Source organism: Oenanthe melanoleuca, chromosome 2 (genome assembly GCF_029582105.1).
Source record: "Oenanthe melanoleuca isolate GR-GAL-2019-014 chromosome 2, OMel1.0, whole genome shotgun sequence".
Classification (NCBI taxonomy): Eukaryota; Metazoa; Chordata; class Aves; order Passeriformes; family Muscicapidae; genus Oenanthe; species Oenanthe melanoleuca.
In genome coordinates, this window is record NC_079335.1 from 82,362,443 (window position 1) to 82,385,870 (window position 23,428).

At 43.2% G+C, this 23,428-nt stretch overlaps 1 protein-coding gene across 3 annotated transcripts in view; it reads right to left on the reverse strand.

The window, feature by feature from the left end:
* The window catches only part of SLC22A23 (solute carrier family 22 member 23), a 105,585-nt gene that overhangs the window by 10,537 nt on the left and 71,620 nt on the right, over positions 1 to 23,428 (reverse strand). Inside the window, exons 5-9 of one of the 3 annotated variants that reach the window (XM_056483420.1) lie at positions 18,906 to 19,033; positions 12,464 to 12,553; positions 7,045 to 7,147; positions 3,878 to 4,110; positions 1,317 to 1,349 (exon numbers count right to left, since the gene is read on the reverse strand). In XM_056483420.1, the coding sequence (XP_056339395.1) occupies positions 1,317 to 1,349; positions 3,878 to 4,110; positions 7,045 to 7,147; positions 12,464 to 12,553; positions 18,906 to 19,033 (587 nt within the window). The other 2 variants (XM_056483421.1, XM_056483422.1) reach the window with 2 other exon arrangements.

Sequence of the window (23,428 nt, forward strand, 5' to 3'; positions counted from 1 at the left end):
TCTGCATGTGATCAATCTGCAAACCCTGTTGTAACTCCCAGCTTGACCACTCTGGGTGAGAGCAGTTGATGCCAAGGACAGTGAAGCACTCCCTTAAGTCAGGGCATGTTTGCTCAATCATTTCATGGCTGGATGGCAGCAAGGTTTCCTGGAGCAAACAGTGCCTATCAAGCACTTGCAGAAACCCCAGGAAATCTAAACAAAGCTCAAGGAAGCTGTGTCTGGCCACAATGACAGCACATCTCTCACTTAATCCTTGCTTGCCAGCTTCTGTGGCCAGGGGTGGGATATCTGACCAGGGCTGTACAAGCTGTCCTGGCCAGCATCACTCACAGGCACTGCTGTACCACACAAGGGGAACACATCATGCCTGACAGGAGCACTGGGGAAAAGACTGGAGCTTTGCAGCCAATGCTCCCTCACCTTTCTACACACACATCCCAAACCTGCCTGAGGAAAGAGCTGCTGTGTGCAGCCCCAAGCAGGAACACTGGCTGGGTTGGATCCAATGAAAATTAACACCTGCTTTTGTTCTTGCTGAATATATCAGCTGTCAGGAGAGCAAAAGGTATTTGGGAGCTCTTTGGTTACGTCTTCTGAAATGTGCCATAGCCTGCCCAGGGCTAAGCCCTTTCTGCAATGCACCACAAGTCTGAGGGAGAGAGCAAATTCTGCCAGCTGATGAGGATGTGGGCACAGCACCTTCCAAACCGTGGGTCTCTGGCCACTCTAGCACAGTGGGTGAGGTACAGCATTGACCCCCTCAGGGAGTCATGGCTGCACAGCAGAACAGACCTTGGAAAGACTTGGGCAAGGACAATGCCATCAAACCTGATACACAAAGGTACATTTTGTTCCCCTGTAGTTTGTCACTGTATTGCTCTTACAGTACTTCAGCTTGGGAAAGTATTTTTTAAGGTGTTTAAGTCCCTTTATCAAAAGCATCTTTAAGGTGTTTTAGTCCCCTTTTCTTTACTGGGAAAAAAATAAATCTGAGGTTCTTGTACTGGGAATGCTGCTTCTCAGAAAGAGACTTTCTGGGAAAGCCTTACCCTGTATGACAAACCTTGGGGCACCTCTGCACCCTCTCTTGACTTGCAGGGGTGAGCTGTGTGGAGGGGATGCTACACAAAGAGGCTGCACATGAATGAGCAGGCCTGCCTGTGAGTGGGGTCTCAAGGCACTGCAAGTGGACTTTCCCCTGCACCCCTCTGTGGCAGCAGCTCTGCTCAGAGTGCTGTGGCCCAGGCCTTTAGGATCTACCCATTCCTGGGTGAGTGCTTCCCACATGATGCAGGTTTGTCTGTAAACCATACCTGAGTCTGGAAGTTGACTGTATTTTCCAATCACTGGATCCAAAACCACGGAAGTCAGAGAAAGATATAAAAGAGAAAGGGATTGAAAACAAGAACATACAGTTTTTATAAAAAAAAGGGCAAATCCCACATGCCACCCTAACCCCACCCTCTGACTCCCAATTCTTTCCCATGCCAAACCATCACATAATTCCCTGGCCACCAGATAGGACATGCTGTTTCCAGGCTCATCTCAGCTGGAGGACAGCATGCTAATGAGACAGTGATAACAAACCAGCAGTAAAGCATATTTAAAAGCCCCAGAACTACCACTGGGAGTAACACAAAGGCCTCTTTGTTGTTAATGAAGGGGGAGAAGAGAAAATACCCTCCTGCTGCAGCCCTGAGGGAATGGCCAACACAAGCTTGTGTTAGAGAGCAAAATCTGGGTATCAGTGCTGTCAGGCTGGTGGGAGACCTATTCCTCTCCAAACCAGGAGCTGATGGCCCATCCTAACCACACAGGAGCACACAGCAGCACTGGGCAGCAAGGGGAAGGGCACCAGCACAAGCTGGGCACAGCTCTGCTGCTCATCTCCACCAGGATTCTGTGACTTCCCAGGTGACACTCCAGAGTTCAGAGGAGGGGTCAAACAAGGAGAGCTTCAAGGTCTGCTGCAGGTTTGTGGCTGCTGTAGAATAACCCTCTCTCTCTCACCATTCTCAAATTTGGATTTCGTTTCCCAATTACACCCAAATTATGCTGCAAGATGCTGTGACAGATTTCATAATAAGTAGGGTCACTGCTTCTCTCCAAACAGTGACTAGTTCTTCTGAGGAAGAGGTGGCCATGGTCAAGAGTGGGGAGAGCTGGTCTGAAGTTTGAAGCTGTCTTTCCCTCCTCCTCTCACAAAGAACAGAGTGCAGTCAGAAAGGCTGACAAGGGCACTGCATTGAGAGTGCCAATGCAGCACAAAGCACCTAAAGCCATGCCTGATCTTAGTTTTGGTAACTTGGCTCACAGAACCACCTAAACCTGTTATGGAAAAGGTTGTAATGAGTCCTACAGGGTGTTGCCTCCCACCTCCCCCATCAATTTTTTTTTAAAAAGTGCAACCAGATTTTCATAGCTCTGGAGCAGACTAAAGGCTCTAACACATCTTCTCTCAACTAAGCAAATGTGTGTTTATTGCCTCAACAGCCTCCCATCCTTAAAACAAAAACCAAAATGGGTAAATTCAGTGTGTAGAGCCCGTGATGGACACCCCCAGAAGAACATGGAGTTTTGCACCACACAGCACCAGTCTGACTCTGTGAATGGTCTCGGTCCATCCACAGACATGATGAGGAGCAGCCACAGGACTTCTGCTCTCAGCTGGGATTGCTGGACGTGGTAAATATGTGCTCAAAGGGAATGTAAACATCTGTACCAAGCTGAGAGCAAACACACACGATGCTGGATTTTCCTCCATGTCATGAAAGAGGTTCCCTGTTTCCCTCCTACACTCCCACAAACAGCTTTGTTTGCTAAAAGTTAACTTCGTAAATGCCTCCGGGAAACACAGTCTGTAAACAGGAACAATTCCTGTTGGCTCAGAGCTGCCTTTAGTAGGCAAGAATGTGAAAACTTTCCATCTTCCATGCAAAAAGTTCTTTCTTATTAAGGCCCTCAATTATTTCTAAATTTAGGAATTATAACTAGCAATAACCACTGTTCTGGCGTTCGTCTCACATCCAGTTTGTCCCAAAGTATGTCTCAACCCTCTTCCCCCTTCCTTGGAGGTGGGGCTTTATGGGACAGGGGTCTAATGATTGGCAACTGTGAGAGTGGCAAAACACATCTCACATTCTCTCTGCTTCAACACCTCTCTGATTCATCAAGTTCAACTTCCTCGGCCAACAAAAAATGAAGAGAATGAAAATCAAAAAAGGAAAGGGGATGTTTCTATAGCAGCTCAAAAGGGCCAGACAAGTTACTGCCTGCAAAGGAAAAGGTGGGACACTCATTTTTTGCAGGACAGCCATGCTGTGTCACTTCCCAAAATCATGTGTATACATTCACATGGACTAGACAAACACTGTGTTAAAAGTGGGGCCTGTCAGCTGCATGATTTCTATGCTACCTGCATATTACTTGTTCAGAGGAAGATGCTAAGAGCAGGCAGAGGACATACACCTACTGCTCCAACTTCTGCATGGTTTAGAGACCACTTGAGAAGCAGACTTGAGTGGCAAAGTTTCCCCTTCCCAATCTCTATACTGCTTTTTCCCTGGGGGCTATTTCACTAAAATAAATTTCAAAGTGTTTTTTGTTTCCTGGTTTGTTTTCTTGGTGACTACCCCGGACACAGCACCAATGGTCAATAAGCTTCACCATGGGAATCCTCCAGAATACAATGCCTTTTGTTAATGAGCCTGAGAAACAAGTGTTTGGGGAAACCTTCAAACAAATTCAGATTCTAAAACTATGCAGGTGTATCACATAAGGAATGTGGGAAAGGCAAAGGAAATGCTAGTATTTCCTGATCCTTATTTGCATGTCAAGCTTGCGTGGTCCTGAAAAGCTCTCATCTCCAACTTACAGTTGAGAAGGCCCAGCTGCAGAAGTGATGCCAGAGCTGTGAGTATCATGAAGAGCAGGAGTCCTCCTCTCCTGCCCAGAAAGCCCACCACAGGGCACATGGCCAGGCAGGATGCCAGGGCAATCCCAGCCATGGTGTAGTAGTCCGCATAGAAGTTGTGGGTAATCGCCATCGTCGCTTCGTGCCCCATCATACTCTTGGCAAAACAGTGGTGTATGCCATAGCCAGTCAGCCTGGGGGAAACAGAGAGGGCAAGAGAGACCACTGCTGAGAGGGCAGAACACACACTGCAATGTATTTCAGTGTGGGGAGGCATTCGTGTGGGAATAAAACATCTTAAGTCACAAAACTTATCTCTAGCTGCTGCTGTGAAAATAAGCATTGATAAAAAGAAGCAAAAAGAAGAAACCTCCATTCAACCTAATATTTGCTGACTTTATTCATACAACTGCTGCTGATGGTATGATCAAGGCATGGGGAACTTTAGAAGAGCTTCTAGTATATATTAGGTTTTCCCATTGTATTTGAGAAATCCCATTCCCAGAGGAGCACATCTGTGCTCCCAGTGCACCTGCTGGCAGCTACAGAGCCATGAATGCTGCCATGCAGTAGTCTCTGTGATTGGAGAGCAAAACACCAGGAACACCCACCTGCCTGTGGCATTTGGTGATACTAAATACAAGCATTGCACCTCACTTCCCAAGCTAGCCTGTAAAAACTGAAAGCCCCTGAGAAAGGAGCATTTGAAGTTGTATGTGCTGCAATGACTATTACAATTATGAAATAATAAGCTCTAATTCAATCTACACATCTATACCACCCTTCATAGCAATGTGTCTCCTCCTCTTAAAAAAGTTTCTTTGAGATGCCACTGATCAATATCTTACCATCACATTACATGCCTCTTTTTCCTATCTCATCCTGTGCCTCCAAAAAATAGAAAAAGAAAAAAAAAAAAAGGAGAAGAAAGAGCAGGGGGCTGGAGGTACAAAGGTCAGCCCTAGCCTCACCCTTGATGTGCTACAAAACAGTAGCAGTACAACAGGATAGGGGTACAACAGGACAGGTCAATGCTCTCAACTGCACCCATCACAGCTCAAGCACCTCTGCCAGGAAGAACCTCCTGTCCCTGGCCCTTACACAAGACAAATCTCATGGCACAAATTAACAGTGCCTGAGAGAGTGGGAGGAACAGATCCAGGTCTCAAAAAAAAAAAAAAAAATTTAAGAATGGCAGGTACATTACACTGGTAGTCTTCTATCCTCCTGAAGGTCAGGAATTTGAAGCTGAATCAGTGTAAATTGAATATCAAAAATAAGCATAAAAACAGCTGGGGGGATACACAGTCACTGAATGTATGACAGCCCAGAGACTGAGGAGCTTCTCTTGCAAACTTGAGAATCAAAGCTCTAGTTCAAAACCCCACCCTCAATACCAAACACCTTGCTCCTGATAAAAACCTAATACAAGTCCTTGCAGTTTACACAAAAATGACATTTGCTTTGAATAACTAGATTATAGCTGGCTCTTCCCATAAGAGAAATATTAATCAGCAAACAGTAGTAATAAAAGGGCAGGGTTAACCAGCTTTTCTTCTGTCTTTCTCTTCTATGCATGCAAATACAATTGCAGAAGTTGCTATTGAGGCCATGACTTTATAAAGTAAACTATTGTATCATCTGGACTTTGCTTTCCAGCCTGCTCCCTAAGAATTACTCTGTTCTCTTAACTTGGTGAGCAGCTCAGAATAGTTACTTTTAAAACTAAATCCTGCTCTTTTTTAATTTCTTTTTGTTTCCTGCAAAAGATTCCTTCTCCACATATTAAAAATTCAGCACAGCCCTAACAGGAATAACAGAAGTAAAATTAAATATTTTTTTTCACCCCTTAAAAACAAACATTAAATCTATTTCCTCAGACGTGCATCTGCTTCATGCTCTGCTTGGATGGCAAACAGCCTCTGTGTGCTAATGCCAGAAGTTATTCTTTGGGCTGCCTAGGTCTGATTTAGAGAATTTCCAAATATGCAAATCAACGTGGGTGAGGGAGAAGGGGAGAATTCCCCATGTAAACAGTTTTCACAAATATATTTAATACTGTCTCTTAAATGTACTTGGTGAGCCTAAGGAGAAAGCACTATTTCAGAACAGAGAGAGTTCCCCACTGGTGGGGGGAAGAGAGATACAAAACTTGTAAAACCATAGTTGGTTCTGCAACCAATATCACTGGAGGCTGACTCCTGAAGTCTGTGTGACTTTTTCCCAGCATAGGGGCTGTCCCCTCTGGGTGATGGCTGATCCATAAGTTTGCAGAGTAGTGCTCTGAAGTGAGGAAGAAAAAGCCACAAGAGAGCTACATGCATTGAAACCTAGGAGAGAAAGGGGGTTCCTAGTCTTCTCCATCTCTACCTCCCACTTGAAAAAAACCCATGAAAAATTCAAATGGACATTTTACAAGATGGAAAAATTAGAAAATGCACTGCTGGTGCCCTTCCAAAATTTGCAAGCCAATGTATTTCCTCTTTACAAGGTGTTCAGCTCTGGACAGAAGGTCTCAGAGCCTGTAACCTGCAAAACTCTCTGGCTGATGCTTTTCTTTGCACTCATGAGCATGTCCAAACTGAAGCCTTAGGAGGCAAGCATCACTCTGTTCTGTTGGAGACTTCTGTTCTCACTGTGCCCCCCTGCACATAATTTGGGAGCGCTGGGGCACTTTGTAATCTGCTTTTAAAGACCCACCAAGCACAGCTATTACATGAGGGAGCAACTTGCATTTACTGCTAAGCACATCTTCCTCTGCAGCACAGCCCTGTGAGATGTAAACAGCTTGAACCTGCACTCCTGGGACATAAATGGTTTCAAAACTCCCACTGGGATGCCAAGCAGATGCCTGCTTGCATGAGCACCTGTCAGCACTGGTGACAGCAAGGCAGTTTGGCATGGCACCTGAGAACCTGTGGTTCTGCTGCCTGAAGCAGCCAAAGAGCTCCTCCACATTGCCACAAAAAATATAGCTCCCTACAACTGCTGGTGTTTTTCCAGGATCATTTATCAGACATCTCAGTGAAGGGTCCCACAGTAGGAAATAGTGTAGCTCCCTCATCACTTCCCATTGCTGCTCCAGGTCACTGACCACACAACTATTTAAACAAAGAGATTGGACTTACGAGTTCACACACAGCACTACGATGTTTTTCCACAGGTTCCTTGTTCCCACCACTTTAACAATGCAGACTTTCTTTGGTCTCCTGGTGATTTCCTTTTCCAGCTCTGAAACAAACCAAATCAGATTTATCCTTTCACTGAGGAGAATGAGAAGGAGAACATTTACTTGTGCACTAAGATATTCTGAGGGATGTTCTGGAGAGCAGAACACTATTGATTACATTAACAGGAACTATAAAAATGTTGAACTGCCTGCCTAAAGTCCAGCACAGGTTCCTCCTTTGCTTCCTTTCATCTTCTTGGGGCAAAAGAACTGAGAACTCCTTCATAGTCCAAACCTTCTTCCAATTAAAAATGTGTATGTAAAGTGGGAGCAGTATAGAGCTTGACCCCAGCAAGCATGATAATAAATTTCTTGAAGAACTTCAGGATTCTGTTAATTTTTAAATCCCTTCACAGGGAGGACTGCACTCATGCAGCCACAGGCTCTGCTCCCTTTGTGCAATGCATACCTAAAAAGCCATGGAAAGGACTGGAGCTCAAACTCATTTTTCATGGTAATCTTCTGAAGTTTGTTCAAATGCAAGTTTAAGAAGGAAGTGGCTAGAACATTATGGCAGCTCATCCATCTTCCACTCCATTTCCTTTTCAAATATTTAAATTTTTTTTTTTTTCTGATGGATGTCCCAAACTTTAAGACATTTCCTTAAAGAAAAATCATTGGCCATCAGCAGCTGTGGTGTCTTTGCATTTCAGAACTAAAGCCCCCCCATGTCCTCCCAGTGTTGGGCAGTTTCAAGTGAGCTTTTTTTTTGCAATGCTGAAACAACACAAAAGCCTTACAAATGTTGCATCTGATACTCTTGTTGGCATGGGACAATAATGAAGGGCACGAGAAGCTGCAGCTATAAAGAAGCATCACAGAAATAATGCCCTCCAAGAGCACAGACTAGGTCTGTTTTTTGGGGTAAAGGCTTCCACTGCTGCTTTCCAGCCTGGCTGTGTTAAAGGCAGCAGCTTGGCCCTGCTGTGAGGGGTGCACGTGTTCCCTTGGTGCATGTGCAATGAGCTGGGGTGTCCCCAGTTGCCCACACTGGCCTGCCCTGACCTCTGCCTTACTCTGCTGAATGGCAACTTCCTACAGAGAAGCAAGACAGGAGAAAATAAAAGCAAGCTGGGGGATGGGGGACGGGGGGAGGGGAGGTGGGGGGGTGTGCTTACAAAACAAAAAAGTCACCTGAACTTACCAACTAAACAAAAAACACATCTGCCAGCTATTTGAAAAGTGCATCATAAAAGTAATAAATCAAACAAACACTATTTACATGCAAATAATTGAGCTATTAACTGCTCATGCCTGGTCTTCTCTCTAGAGTAAGTCCTGGGAAGGCTTCTGACAAAAGCAGCAAAGGGTATTTTACTTTAGTGATTGTACTTAAGCAGAATACTGATATATTACTTTCCTAACAACCTGATAATGGCCATTTCTCCCCAGAACCTATGCAGCATGCAGCTCATAAAAGCAGAAAAACTAAGATGTAGAGCAAGAGAAGAAAGTGCTTAAATTAATATTTTTATTACAGAAAGCCTCTTCAGCCTCATCAAACTATCAGGGCCATATTAAAATATAAGCAATTAAAAAAAAGCAGAACCTAATCTTAAAGAACAAGGTCAAAATAATTTTTGTAGCAAGATTCTAGGAAGGAATAAGTGGGAACAAAATAATTCAGAACAATGGAAGCAGTTAGATAAAACCTAATTGTAAAGCCCATGATTGAGCCCAGGCCAAAACTTCTACAGCAAAAAAAGTCAAAGCAAGCACTAGAAGGAACACGAGGGTTTTGAAAGGCTTCTGGTGGGTGTTTACTATTTCAGCTGCAGGGGAACAATGAAAATCACTACCCAAACCACCCATACTGCACAGATTTCATGTGGACAAAAGGCTTTACTCTCAAAGAATGACCAGATCTGGCATATAAAGTAAAACATCTTCTTTACTTTTTTCTTTCAGAACAGAGAGTAGATTTACTTGTAAATACATGCTGCATAGAGCCACAACTCAATAAAATTAAGAGAAACAACACTCAACTTGGCTACACTTGTCTTTGGAACCAAACAAGATTTAGCCCTCCACTCCTGCTCTGTTCATACACCAGGGGTTCCTATAATCCATATGTTCTTTGTTTATTGCCATGCATTATTCTCACGTGCACTCAGGCCCCCCTTTTAACCCTTCTCATAAATCAGTGCTTCTGAACCAGTTCCCACCAGGTGTTTTCCACTGAACTGCTGTTCTGCCCTCAAGTAAAGGCTCACTTGGTTATGTGACCTGTCAAACACCTCCTGTGCCTCTGCAGTGATGATCACACATGGCAGGGGAGCTCACCCCTTCTCTACCCTACTCATGCAGCAGTCTTTCTGCAATGGACCCCTGCTTCTGCTCTAATGGGGGTTATACTCCATGGGTACATCACAGCATTGTACAAAATTGTCTCAATTTCATATGTAACAGCATTACAAGCATAAAAAAAAAAAAACAAAAAAAAAAAGGAAAAGAAGGGAGAAAGGGAGGAGGGGGAAAAGAAAAAAGAGGGAAAAAATAATCTAGCCTCAAACCTTACACCAAAGAATTTTCTGCAAACAGAAACTGGCTTTTTATTGAGAGCCTTGTGAATCTACCAGCTATTTACACCTCCACCCTTCTACAATGTTGCTAAAACTCCAAATCTAAGTCACATGCTTTGGATGAATGATTTGTCTCCAAGAGTCCAACACAATCCATCTTTCTGATGGCTTTCTCCTTCCTTTGTTTCTATGAATACTTTTGGTGAGATGTTCACCAAAAATCCCCACTGCACTGCAAAATCAATGACTTGCAATAACCAAAGTATCATTCCAATAGGAGCAAATAAGCTATGTGACTAGCAAAAAAGTCATCAGCTACAGAGCTGGTTCTCACATAAGTGACCTGCTCTCTTTGGAGGGAGCCTGCCTGCATGAAAGGACCTGCTCTGACTTTGATGAGCATCAAGAGAGTGCCAGTTCCCAGGCTGACTGACTTCATAGGTCACAGTTAAGATATTAAAAGTCAGGCCAAAGTCTATTAAAACCTCATGGAAGTAAACTATTGCTCTCTCAGGACTAACACCAGAAAAACTCCCATACCCCCCACTTATTCTTTGATTTTACACTCAAATCACCAGTACAGAAGGAATTTGCATTAAATATTTCAGCTTGGATTTACCAAAAGGGAGAGTGTGGAATATAAAAATATTCCTATGGATTTATTCAGCAGTCCCTAATAAGTTTTCCCATACTCCAGAGCCCACACACACTCTAGGCTTTCTATTCAGGGACTCAGCAGGAAAACCGTCAACAAGCTAACTCCTTATATCTCAGTGGAAATTAGAACTATTCACTGGCAGACTTTAAAAGTCTCATGGGAAGGGGAACCCTACCAGCAATGCTGCTGAATTATCATGGGACCCTCTGCATTTCAGGAACATGCCTTTCAAAACCAGAAAATATCTTTAAAGCCTTCAGAAGAAGCCACCCATCTCTGCATCACTTGGCACAGACAAAACTGACAAAAGCCCAAATCAAGCTGCTGAAAAATTGTCTAAAATGACAAGTGTCCTGTGGTGATGGACTTCTTTTGGATTTTTCTAGCTACTAAATGATACTGTCAGCAGCTCTTTGAACGTGAAAAGATCTATGGAAGCCTAGCACAGAGACTCAGTCAATCCCTGGAGCATGACAGCTCTGCAGCAGGAGGTAGACCAGTCAGAAACACAGAGGTGAAGCAATCTATTCTCAGGCAGGCAGAGTTACTGGTACACAGGTTTATTTGTACCTTCCAGGACTTTTGTCCAGCTCTCAAGCCATACACAGAAATTATGAGGTATTGACTGATGGGCAGAGAGCAACAAGGGATAGAAAACTAGAAATCATAGGTGGATGGCAGGACATTAGTAGTGGGATGACTCTTCTTATTTAAAAAAAAATAAAATCTTGTTTAATAACCTGAGTAGGGAGCTTGGCAAAAACCTCAGAAATGAACCAATAAGGTCTGCTGGTGACAAAGTGAGGCACTACCTTACTATCAAAGGTAAGTACAATGCAAATGTCCTCAGAGGGAACTGGGTGAGCTTGAGATCCAGTGTGTGGCAAAAGCAAGCGGAAATGTGAAATAAAAGGAAAAATTCTCAGTGATTAAGGGGAATGTTTCTGGTGGAGGAGAAGCAAAACCTATGTTGGACTTGGTTATGTACTACTTGAACAAAAGTGACTATGTGGCACCAGTTTAATGCAGCCATGAGGTATTTGCCATTCAGACAATGAAATACTGGAATTCTTTTACAGTTCTGGTTATCAGTATTTGGGAAACTAAAGCTCTGGCAAGCCCATTTATAAAAAGAGAGGAGAGAGAGGAGAACTTCATCTCAGTACAGGAATAGGGCTGCTCTGCTCTCTTCTCATGTAGCACGAGGAAAAAGAGATATAAGATAGGCACAGACAGGGACAAATGGGAAAGGGGAAAAAGAACAAACCCAGACACTTATAGTGTATTTGAATTGAATGCTAAAATGTTCCTGCAGTACAAGAGGAATATGGAGACTGGGATGGCCTTCTAACAAAAGCACTGGACATAAATACTAATAGCACTTAATATGAACCTGCTTTCATGAGAGCAACTCTAACTCCAGGACTATAACAGCTAAGGACTGATTGCAGTGATTTATTTCAATCCTGTATTTCTAATTACATTCAGAAAAGATCGAAAAGTCACACATAAGGTTGCTGCTGCAATCTTCAATTTCCCATATGCATTATGATACAGCATTTAGATGATCACACATTAGTTTTTCCCCCAGAATGTTCACTGCAGTCATCCAAGGGGCAGATATTAAAGACATCTCTGCCTTTCCCATTCAACATGTAGCCTCATTATCCAAACTTCCCAGTGAGCACAAAAAGTCATAGATTTCCTTAGAGACATTCCTACAGTGCTGTCATAATATACATGCATTTCATAAATTCAAATGAAATCATGTCTACAACCTTCTTGTAAGTATAAGGGCAAAGATTACTTCTATTTCACAGGCATGTAGATAAAATAGAGAGGATTTGTGTCCAGAGTGAGAAGAAATCAGGCAGCAATACCCCTTGTAAACCCCTGATATAAATGCTCCCATCTTTCTGCAATGGAGCCCCAGAATCACACACTAGAGATGGACACTGAAGAAATTGTGATTAGTGACAGCACTGAAAGGTCCTGAGTCCAGGGAAATCTCCACCATTGTACAAGAACATCCCTGACACACCCAGAGAATGAGTACAGCTCTTCAGGAGGTATTCAGCCTCATTTTCCCAACACTGTCCTCTTTCCTTCTGCAACCCTCTGCCTCATTCACTACACACCTTCCAAATTCTGCAACAAATGAGGAACAGACAACAGCTTCATTCCCACATCATCGTCCATCCTATGCACTGATTCGTCCATCCTATGCCCTGTGGAAAAAATAGGTTGTAATCATGTTATTAAAGGCTGTACCATCATGCCTTAGTGCCAGGAGGCCAAGCAGGGGTTGCCCAGGCAACCTGACTTCTTTAATTTCCCAGAGCATGGCTTGTCAATGCTTGCATTCTTCTAACATTATCAGCAATAACACAAAGAGCAGCTCCAGTGTCCCTGGGTGGAGCTGTGGCCATCAGGAGGTTGCAGGTAGCCACACACTGCTGTGGGAGCTCTGGAGGGAACCTCAGCAAGCTGAGCAGGTGAGTGGGCAGCAGGGACGGGTGAAGCAAACATTTTAGGGGTGGATTTTGCAAAATAGTTCTGAGACTGAACCCTTGGGCCTGACAGCTTGCTCTAGAAGGAGGAGGAAGCAAATGATTGCGGCCCCTTTGGTCTCCATGCTCTAGCTCTCCTCTGCTCTTCCTCTATAGAATGTTCTTCCTCCATTGCCACTCTAAGTACCCTCCAATTATTCTTTCTTATTCCCCTTCTTATTCTTTGCTTTGTCCCCTCTGTAGTCTTTGCTCCCACAACTTTTAAAAGTCTCTTCTTTCCTCTCTTCTCTGGCCACTGGTCCCCTCTTACTGCTCTCCACTTCCACTTGGTTCTCGAGGTCTCCCCTCCTACCCTTTACATGCACATCTGGACTCACTAATTCTCTCCTCTCTGGAGCCCCTGGGCTGGGGAAAAGCCAGCAGCAGCAGGGCTTGCTGCCAGCCCTGTGCACATGGTCCCTGCCCTGCAAAGCTGGCTCCTCTGGCAGGATAGGCAGCACAAAGAGCCAGTGTGCCAGCGGGGCACAAATCAACAGGCTGGAGTGCAGCCAGCGAGAGCCTGCAGAGGACTCAGCTAGTGAGAAAGGGTCATTCAAACTGAAATAGAGGCTGACAACCCCCTCTTCCTTTTTTTTCCCCTTTAAATTTCCTAGCATATTTGGCTGTTCCCAGTGGCATCAAAAGGCACATTCTCAGCAGAGTGCACCGTTTTTCCCCTGATCCCTCCAAAACCTGATACTTCAGATATCAGCACTACCTCAGCTAAGGACACAGTCAGGGCATGCATGGGCTCTCCTATTCCATTACTGTACAGCCAGCCAGAGAAAGAGGACTTAACTGACCAGTTTTATTCTTGTTCATCACTCTCATGTACAGCACATCCTGAAAGAGTTGCACAGACTCCACCAGTTCCTGCTACTGCACAACAGGGGCCCAGAAGGAGAAACTCAGACTCTCCTGAAACTTATTTAACATACAAGAAAACAACAGAAATCACTGGCTGGGTATTTTTTTTTAAATTTTGAGATAGAAATCTCTGTGGCTGACACATAGCCTTCAAGCAGAACCTTGAAGTGTTTTAACTTCATTTCTCACATTTACCTGACCACCCTGTGAGAGCTGCATGGAACATTTAAGTTTAGCACCATTAAACACCCGAGAAACAGGATCTGTCAAAGGAGAACATCTGGCAGGTTTGTACTTCACTATCACATGGAATCACCTGTATTATGGAGCCATAATACAGAAGAAACTTGCTTTTCTTCTCCAGCTAATACACACCTCGTCTACCACAAGCTTTAGACCAGCAGTGTAGTGATAGGTGTGATGGCCTAAGGATATGAGTAAAGCTGAAAGAGACTGACTTTCAGACATAAGGCATTTTCACCTTTCCCTCTGCTATTTAACAAGTGGAAAGGGAAAATGCATATAATTACATAGATTCAAGCCTCATGCTTAGGAAAAAAAAAATATATATAGCAAAACAAAACAGAAAAATAGCTTATGTTTAAAGAAAAGTAATGGCAGCATGTTGTTCAGCAGCAAGAAAGGTGAAAGATAATTTTTTTCTCCAGAGGGAAACTCCCTGAAAACCACAGCTTTCCTAACTGCAACCCACACACATACACACACAGAGTATTTATCACCACTGTACCCCTTCACCTTCTCCATGTTGTGTCCTGCATGCTAAATTGCTGGAATCTATTTGGGTGCTTTACCTTTGCTGTCCACCTTTTGTGATTACATCAATATCACTTCTCTAAGCTTAGAAGGGAATTTTGGGAAAGAACAGCTATAACCTCTCTGCCAGGAGCACCTCTGGTTTGTGTTTCCACCCAGAGATGAGCAAAAAGGGAGCTTTGTTTTTCAGCCTGGCCAAGCAGCTGTTTTCATGTTAAGGAACACCTGAAATGTCTCCCCACAGAGGGGAAGCCAAAGAGAACTACACAGGAGAGGTTTCCTTGGAAGCATCATGTGTGACACTTGGGTAGCTGCTGATGCAGCAGTGTCTCAAATGGAGCATTTCCCAGGACACACAGACACAGCAGGGCTGGGTCAGCTTGCAGGAGACAATCTATTCCCTTGAACCAGGCAAAAAGACCCTTCAACCCCACACAAAGAAAAAGAATGCATTCTATAAATATAATGAAAGCCACCTAAAGTGTAACACACCTTTAAAAGGTGTAAGGATGGTTGGTGCTTTAGGATTTCCAATTCCCCTGAACACTCTTTTTTCCTGTTTGTTAAACAATCCCCATACTCCCTTAGCATTTATGACACCAAGGTTAAAATAACTGTCCAGCAGCTGCACTGAAATGTATGTTTGGTTCTTGTTCTACAGGGGAACAAGGAAGAGATGGTAAAGCTTCTGGAGAAACTGGTAGCAAAAAACCTGTACTGAATTAATATTATCAAAATATTTAATTTGCCCATGACTGAAGCTGACTTTTTTTGGGTAATGCTTTGAAACATCTGTCAACAAATTTCAGCAAGCCTGTTTTAAAAATGACATCTCAAGACACAGTTGAATAAAAATAATTTCCTTGATGCAAAAACAGATTTAAACCTTTATTTCTAAAAGAGAGCAAAGTTTAAAGTCAACTAGTAAAATTTTGAGTTGAAACATAGTAGGGGTAATTTAAACCAGGTCTAATTCATCTATGATTCTTAAGCTTTAAAGAAGAAAATGCAATCACATAAAGCCAGAAATCTCATTATAAAGGCAAATTATTCCTGCCCAAAATCACAAGGTACACCAAGCACTCAAAAATAAAGCCACTTAAAGCTGATGAGGAAAAAAATATCCCTTTATGCAACCAACATCAGCCCTGGGATAGGCTACTGAAGATAAGGGCAATGTAAATTTACAACACTCCAGACTCCTGTTAGCATCCCTTGTCTCACTTTGTTTGCCATGTAAGCACACTCCCACTTTTCTTGCTGGCTGGGCACTGCCCAACATCTGCCCACCCCCCTTTGCTCCTGGCAGGGGCTGCTACAGCAGCTGCTGGACCTTTCAGCTGCAGCTGGATCACTGTCTGGATTTTAATTGTTGTCTTTAGAGACATCTCCCAGGAGAGCACTGCCAACCACTCCAACCCAAAGGACTGTCGAAAACAGCAGATAAAATTTGCTTCCTTTTTTTCTTCCCCCCCATCTCACGCATGGGCTACCTCCCCATGGAGCAAAGAGGCCCTATAGATGGTTAGTGGCACTCTCCACCACAGGCAGTGTAGCCACATGGATGAGCAAAAGCTTTCAGCAGGCAGTGGAAATGGTGTGATTCTTCAGAAAGGAAAATCAGCCAGCTCATTGCTTGGGGAGCAGTTCAAAATTAAATTTTCTTGCATCTCAGAAATACTTTGTCCTCTTGAATGCTGCTTCTTTTTACTATGGAACTCTCATCAAGTGCCAAAATGGGTAAATATGAAACTCCTGTAACTCCTGTAATGATCTGTTATATTGGATACACTAATTTGACTGGTATGTATGAGTAAAATCACAGTGGGATTTTCAGCTGGAAGGGACTGCAGGTGAGCAGTTTATCATTTAAATGCATTGGGAGTAATTCAATCACAGGAGGCTGTTACAACAATGCAGTGAGGAATAATAAACAGCAACACAATGGCCTCTAACTAGAGCAAAACAGTTTCCAGCTCTTTCAGATGGAAAACAAAGAATAAAACAAATCACAAACAAAAATCCCTCCACACAGATAGGAAAGCTCAACAATGGAATCGAGGGAAAACAAGGGATATCTGCACCAGGCTCAATGGTATCCTTTCTCCCAGACAAGGACCATCTTTTTACCCATTCCATACTAGAGCAGCTATGGGCATGTCATTACAGCACACAAGAGCAGAGAAAGGTCTCCTCCTCCTTCCTAACCCACTGCAAAATACAAAGCTGCAGTTTGATCACATTCTTAACCCAAGAATCCTACTGTTCTCCTGTCCTCACTCAGACCATCAACACCCCCGTGCATCCAGAATGTGAGAGGTGGGGCTTTCTTCAGTAGTTTGTAGTTAATCTCATTCCATTCTTTTCATACTGCAGAAATGCAGCTTCCCTCCAGGGCTGCATCAGAAAAGCCCTAAGTGTGGGGCTGCAGAAAGAGTTTAAAGAGAAAAGTGAGGGAAGAAATAATAAACTCCAACAGTCTTGTCTTCAACAAGGAGGCAGAAATGACCATGTTCTGAATAATTTATAAAATGCAAATGGTGTTGTACTGACAACTGCTATATCTAAATGTATTTGCAGTCAGAGGATCCACAGTATCAAGACATGAAATAATGCTGGTTTTTCACATGAAAGGGAGTCCTTTCCTTAAACAGGAGTGTACTCCTACCGTGAAACTGCTGAGAAAAGTAATCAGTCACAAATAACAGTCATAAAGCCATTTTGACATTTAGCATTTCTCCATGGGCAATATCATTATACATGGCCTAAATAAATCCCTCCAACACACAGCTGTGTCTTTATTATTTTCCTTAAAGGAAACTCAGGTAATTAGTTCTCTTCTGTCTCCTAAAATACATTTTATTTCATCTGCAAATTCAAGAAGCTGACTGACAAAAGCCAAATTTAGGAATTGGTTAGGAAACTCCAAGGCCAACTGTTGGCTCAGGGATCCATCATTTCTCAAGATCCATCATTTATTCTGAGGAAGATCTGCAAAAATGAGGAGTGGGAAGCAGATCAACAGGTTGGTGATGGCTCACACACCCCTAATGCTTTTCAGAACTTGACCAGAAAAATGGCATTTACACTGCAAAGACATTTTGTGTGATGCAGATCCAGGAACTGTAACCCCTGACACACAATTACATGCAAGTCAGCTAATTAACACCAGTGCACTGACTGCACCAAAAATCATCAGTGACCTGGGTATGTGTAACAGAGATCCTGAACTTTGCTTTACATTCCTCACTGATGGAGACTGCTTTATTAATTAGGCACTGATGTTAATGGTGACAGTTCTATCCTGGATTAAGTCTGTTCCAGGGCTGACTGACACCTTTAACACTGACTGACAGAAAGTACAGTAATCCCAGAGACCTTTGACAAGGATCAGACAAGTGCAGAAGCATCACTTCTACCCACTGGCAGAGCTACTGGCTGAAGTTCCCCTGCAGCCCCTGGGGTCAGAGCAGGCAGTGCTGGAAAAGTGGGGGAAAAGTTTCCACTGTTTTCTGACAAGTGGGTAGTATGATACAGATTGTAAATGACAGTGCAAAATGGGTGTTTATGGGCAGAACCAAGCCTGTGAGAAGGAAAAGGGGAGTCTGAACCAAATCTGACAGGTGCTCTGGTGATACAAAGATCCAGACAGCTCTTTGCCATTGTTGTAATTAGACAAACACACACACACACACACACACACACACAGAGTCTCCTCTGCACAGCAACCTTCAAGACAGGATCTTGGCTATTTCAGTGACATTTCTGGTGGAGCCAGCTCTTTCTAAAAGCAGCAGTAAACCAAGGAATTGATACTTTAGACTGTCAAGCAAAAACTGCACCCTACCACTGTCACTTGCAACAATCCCCCATCCCTAAAGCAGCATCACTCAGATGATGCAGGAGAGGAAAGCAAAACCACTCTTGGAGCAAAGCTTTAAAGAGAAACTCTAATGTGGTTTAAGTTTCCCATGGGTCTGGCACTTTAGAATAAGAGGTTTGAGTGCTGCTGCTTCTCCAAACCAACAGAGTAAGTGCTGGGTGATGGGCAGGATCCCAGCAAGCAGCTTCCTTTAAAACACAGCTTCCAGAGGCACACAGAGCTGAAGGCACACTCTTGTAGCCATGGTAAAATTCTTCAAGAGATGTCTCTAAAGACACACGGCACTGCAAGACAAGACTATAATTACTAGGACTGTTCAACAGGCCATGTAGTTTGTAACACAGTGCTGGAGTTTGGAATGGATTTTCAGGAAAAGCAGAATGAATGAATGAATGAATGAATGAGATGATTTACAGGCAATAAACAGATAATTTAATTCTGGGCAGTAGTGCCACGTGCAGCCTTTCAAGAAGAGCTGGGGGATTTGCAGTTGTCTGTCCAACTCACCAGGCACCACTCCTTTGATGTCACTTTCTGTGCTCATCCTGTTCTTGTGTGTGAACTGAAGGATCAGCTCCTTGGATGCCTCAAACTGTTGTGTAGCCATCAACCACCGAAGAGACTCTGGGAAAATACTTTAAAGAGGGAAAACAGGTTAGGGCTGCTTCCAAGTTTCTGTCAGAGGATGAATTGGTAGAGTTTTAGCTGCTCATTTAACCACTCAAAAACTGTGTAATTATTTCAAATACAGAAGAATAACTTATGAAACAAAAAAAAAGGGAAAACAGATTCAGAATGTGCAAAATTATGATACTTTCATTTACCCTGATTCACAAATCATAGAGGAAGTATCTTACCACATGGAAATATAACACATTTGAGTTTTATAACATTACAGGTGCTCTGTCCATTAATATAACTTGAAAGAAATGAGAGGAAGAGGCAGCACTGTCTGCAGCAGACATTTGCTGCCAAGAAGGGAGTGAATGAAATGTGCAGTTCACACACAGTAATTCAGACCAAAGAAAGAAAACAGCTGACAGAAGTAATTTGGGTTCTCTTTCAGAGACAGATGAAAGAGAAGAATTACTTCTTAGGATGATAAGCTTCCCCTACTAAAGACAGTATTTTGTTAGTTGCCTTAAAAATATATACATGCATACAGTTTAAAAAGTCTGTATTCCATCCAGGTGTTTTTTTTCAACTGTTGATATTAACCAGATTAATGAGCTTAGCTGGTCACTCTTCCTTTTTTTCCAAATGAGTTTATTTTAATACAAAAGCAAAAGAAATATGTAGCTCTTAGAACAAACCCACAAAACCTCCCATACTGCTATAGACATGAAAACTTTCAGCTCTCACTCCAAGTAATTTTTTTTTCATGCTAAGACCTTGTTTTTACTGCTCCTCTAAAAGATCTTACTAAAAACAAATGTAACAACTACTTTTAACTTCAAATAATAAAACCCCAAATTTCCTTCACAAAGCACTGATCTTTGCTGTGGATGCTGGCCAGTCCTTGTACTTCTAAGCAGTCAATTGCACCATTATCATACTATCTCTTAGGGCTGATACAATTTGGAAGACACCTTAGCAAAGCCTCCAACTGAGACAGAGAAAGTATTTTTGGAAGAAGAAATAAAAAGGAGAGAAATCAGGTAGACTGCAATCTAAATAATAACAGTCAATAAAAATATATAACAGCTATGATGACAGTCATTCAGCTTGACAGCTTATTTACTACCTCTTGTGCTGCACAGATGATTTGGCACATCGTCCAGAAGAAAGTCTTGTAAAGAAAAAGCATTTTTTTGAAGTACTAAGAATTTTCTGAATGCAAAAATCTCTGCATGCTTGGCCCTGGAGAGGGTACAGTCTCAGCCACCAGCCTACAAGTTTTAGACTTTCCACAGAGTGCTTAGAGGTTCCAAACAACAAGTCCTGTGATGACCACTAACATGTAGGGAAAGGAAAGGAGCCACGAGGATGGGCATCACAGGTTGGGGACAAACCTGTCCCAACATCTTCTGGCTCCTGCAGGTTTCTAAAACTGCAAGTGATTAGGTCTAGCATCTTTCAGGTACTCCATCACTCAGTGTGAGCAGTGAGAGGTTCCTTAGGGACACTTAAAGATCTGTGTGCTGTCCTGAGTCCAGGTCATCAGTCCAGTCATGTTCAATGACAGCTCCCATGGTCTCAAATTCTCAAACAGTGTGGCACACTAAGTCTGGTTGCACTGAATGGACTTTCATGGCCAGAGTAGAAGTCACATTTAATAAATCTCACAGCCAGAAACAAAAGTGTCATTCTTGAGCAACAGGAATGCAGGTTCTTGGGTTGCTGGTGATAAATGCACTGTCTGTGGAAGCACACACTGATAATACTTGAACTATGAATAATACAGCCATTGACAAATGCATTAAATTGTGAGATGACTAAAAATATGATCACAAACACAAGCTTGCTTTCTGCATTTCCTGAAGAAGCACTTGGTATTGCTGAGTGTTCAAGTCGTACACAACAGGTGGTGAGAGAGGAGATAGGTACAGCCCATCAATGGTCCCAGAATACAAAGGTGAAGTCTTCTCTGAACTCCTTCCTCACTGAAGCTACATTTATAACGTTTTCTCTGAGGGAAGGGAAAAGGTAAAGTTACAGGAGATGCCATTTCATATTTAGGTTGGAATTTGGGTGACTTCATCAGTAGCATATGTGGGGGTGTGAAAAGTAATACATATTTTTGAGCTAATGTGAAAAAGTTCAGCTTTTGCTCACCTTTTGGGTCATTCCTTTGGCTTACAGTTCCCATCAGCTGCATTGTTCTAAACAGAGCTTGACTGCAATCCCTCTGTGTCACTGCATCCTTTGTTTCCTGTCTCCCTTAGAGCAGTACACCAAGCTCCCTCAGTGTTCCTGCTCCAGGGTGTGCAGACAGTGTGTCCCTGGTGAGCCACAGCCAATGCATGCACTCCTTCCTGCTGAACTTTGGCTTTCAGTATTTTCCTCACATAGCTGGTTGATAGTCTGGTACCTCCTCTATCAGCAAGGAAAGGGCCATGTTTATACAGTCAAGGAAAAGAGCAGGGGCTGGGGTAGGGTTAAACTTTCATCTCCTGTTCCACAGCTTCTGCTGCTTGGGAGACGAGAGGGGGATGACTGGAAGGCACACTGGGGAAAAAGATCTTAAGACTGAGAAATCCTGAGAGAAGAATCCTTGACAAACACCAGGAAGGTACCACATCCAGCTGGAAGAACTGTGATTCTGTGCAGATGGATGGAAAATAGATGCCCATGGAAAGGTTGTAATGTGCTGTCAATCAGGGGTCTGCCTCAGGTCAACAAACCCAGTTACTGCAACTTTGTGTCATGATGCAAGTAAATCCTACCTAAAGCATCAAGAAAGAAGCAGACACCTCTTCCCATTTCTTCAGTTTTGGTTAGAGTGAAGCAGGAGTTTATTTCAAATTATTGATGCCTTTACTGACGTTCATGGCATCATCCTGTCTGGAGCTTCCTTTGCTCAAGGGAGAAGAAATAAATCTCTGTGTAACTGAAGCTCCCCTTCTCTTATGGCTCTAAAACACACACACTTGAAAGGAGTCTAACTTCTATTAAACTGTCTTTATACACCTGTTACAAACCCCTGCCTGGCTTACATGGGTGCCTTTCTGCCCTTCCAGAATTACCTAAGAGCCCAGTAGGGGAATCTGCTCCACACTTTTGTATCCAAGCCCATCTGCCCATCCTTCCAAGACAAATCTGCTGCCACTCCCTTTTTCCCCATCTGCTCCCAGCTTCCCAAGCCACTCAGCCATGCACCTCCTGGGGACTGTATAGCCTGCCATGTGCATGTGGCCCACAGAAGAACAAAACAAAGGTGGGAAGAGCTAAGCCCCAGCCCTGGGGGGGGGGCAAACAGCACTCTCACAGCAGGAGATGGAAGCAAAGAGAGTACAGGGGAAGGAGGAGGCAGTGCAGGGGCTATTTGCAGCATCTGTTATTAGGCTCACTGCTTTGGGTACATGATGGGGAATTAACAAGCAGTGCAGTTTTCCAGTTTTTCTTTTATTACCAATCAGTTACTTTTCTTCCTTGATCTGTAACACATGCTGCTAGTCCACGTTCCATTTGGAAGGAAAGGAAGAGGTAATAAAATGGCAACACTTCCCAGAGAATATGCAACAGATGGAAGCAAAAAGCCTAAGAGAAAAGTACAGACTGTACTGACAATATAATTAAATCCCAACCAAGGTTCATTTCTGCAAATGCAAAAACCCTGGGCAACACAAATCCTGATCCTCAGGCTATTACCACTATTTATCAAGCTGCTATGTTCCACAATATATAAGGGGGACTTATTTCCTTGGTTTGTCTGCCTTTCCCAGCTAAAAAAAACCACAGAGTTCTTTCAGATTACAGAATAATTTTTAGCATTTCCCATCCCTTTTAATGTCACTCAGGAATGACCTCTGAACAGGAATGTGTGAGACACTACCAAAGCCACCTGGAAAACGTGTGGCCTCCAGAAGTCTGCTGAGGGATGCCTGTTCTCCATGCCATCCCCCATGTTCATTAGGCATCTCCATACTAGTGTACCATGCTTTTGGACACAAATGTCTGTAAATATTCTGTTTGATACTGCATTTTATCCAGTGGTGGACATCAGGTATTTCAGCTGGTGGGCATTACTACATGAAGCTTTGGGGCAGACCAGCATGTGTATAACATACAGCAGGTAAGGGAGGGAAGAACTCCATCACAGATTAACATAAACTTTCTTCATTATTAATCAGGATGTCAAGATCAGGCTATTTAAATGCTGTAGGTTGGAATACAGGGGTAACCCCCTGCCTCCTCTGCTGACATTATCTTGCAAGGGACTTGTAACTCTCCTGAGTGCACATTTTGCCCATGCTGAGGCATGTCTGCCTTGGGAATAAGCAGTGAAATCCCCACTGAGGGTTACTACCTTCAACACAGGAGGGCTCAGTAGGGAGTTAATACAAAAATACAGCTGCTACATCCTGTAA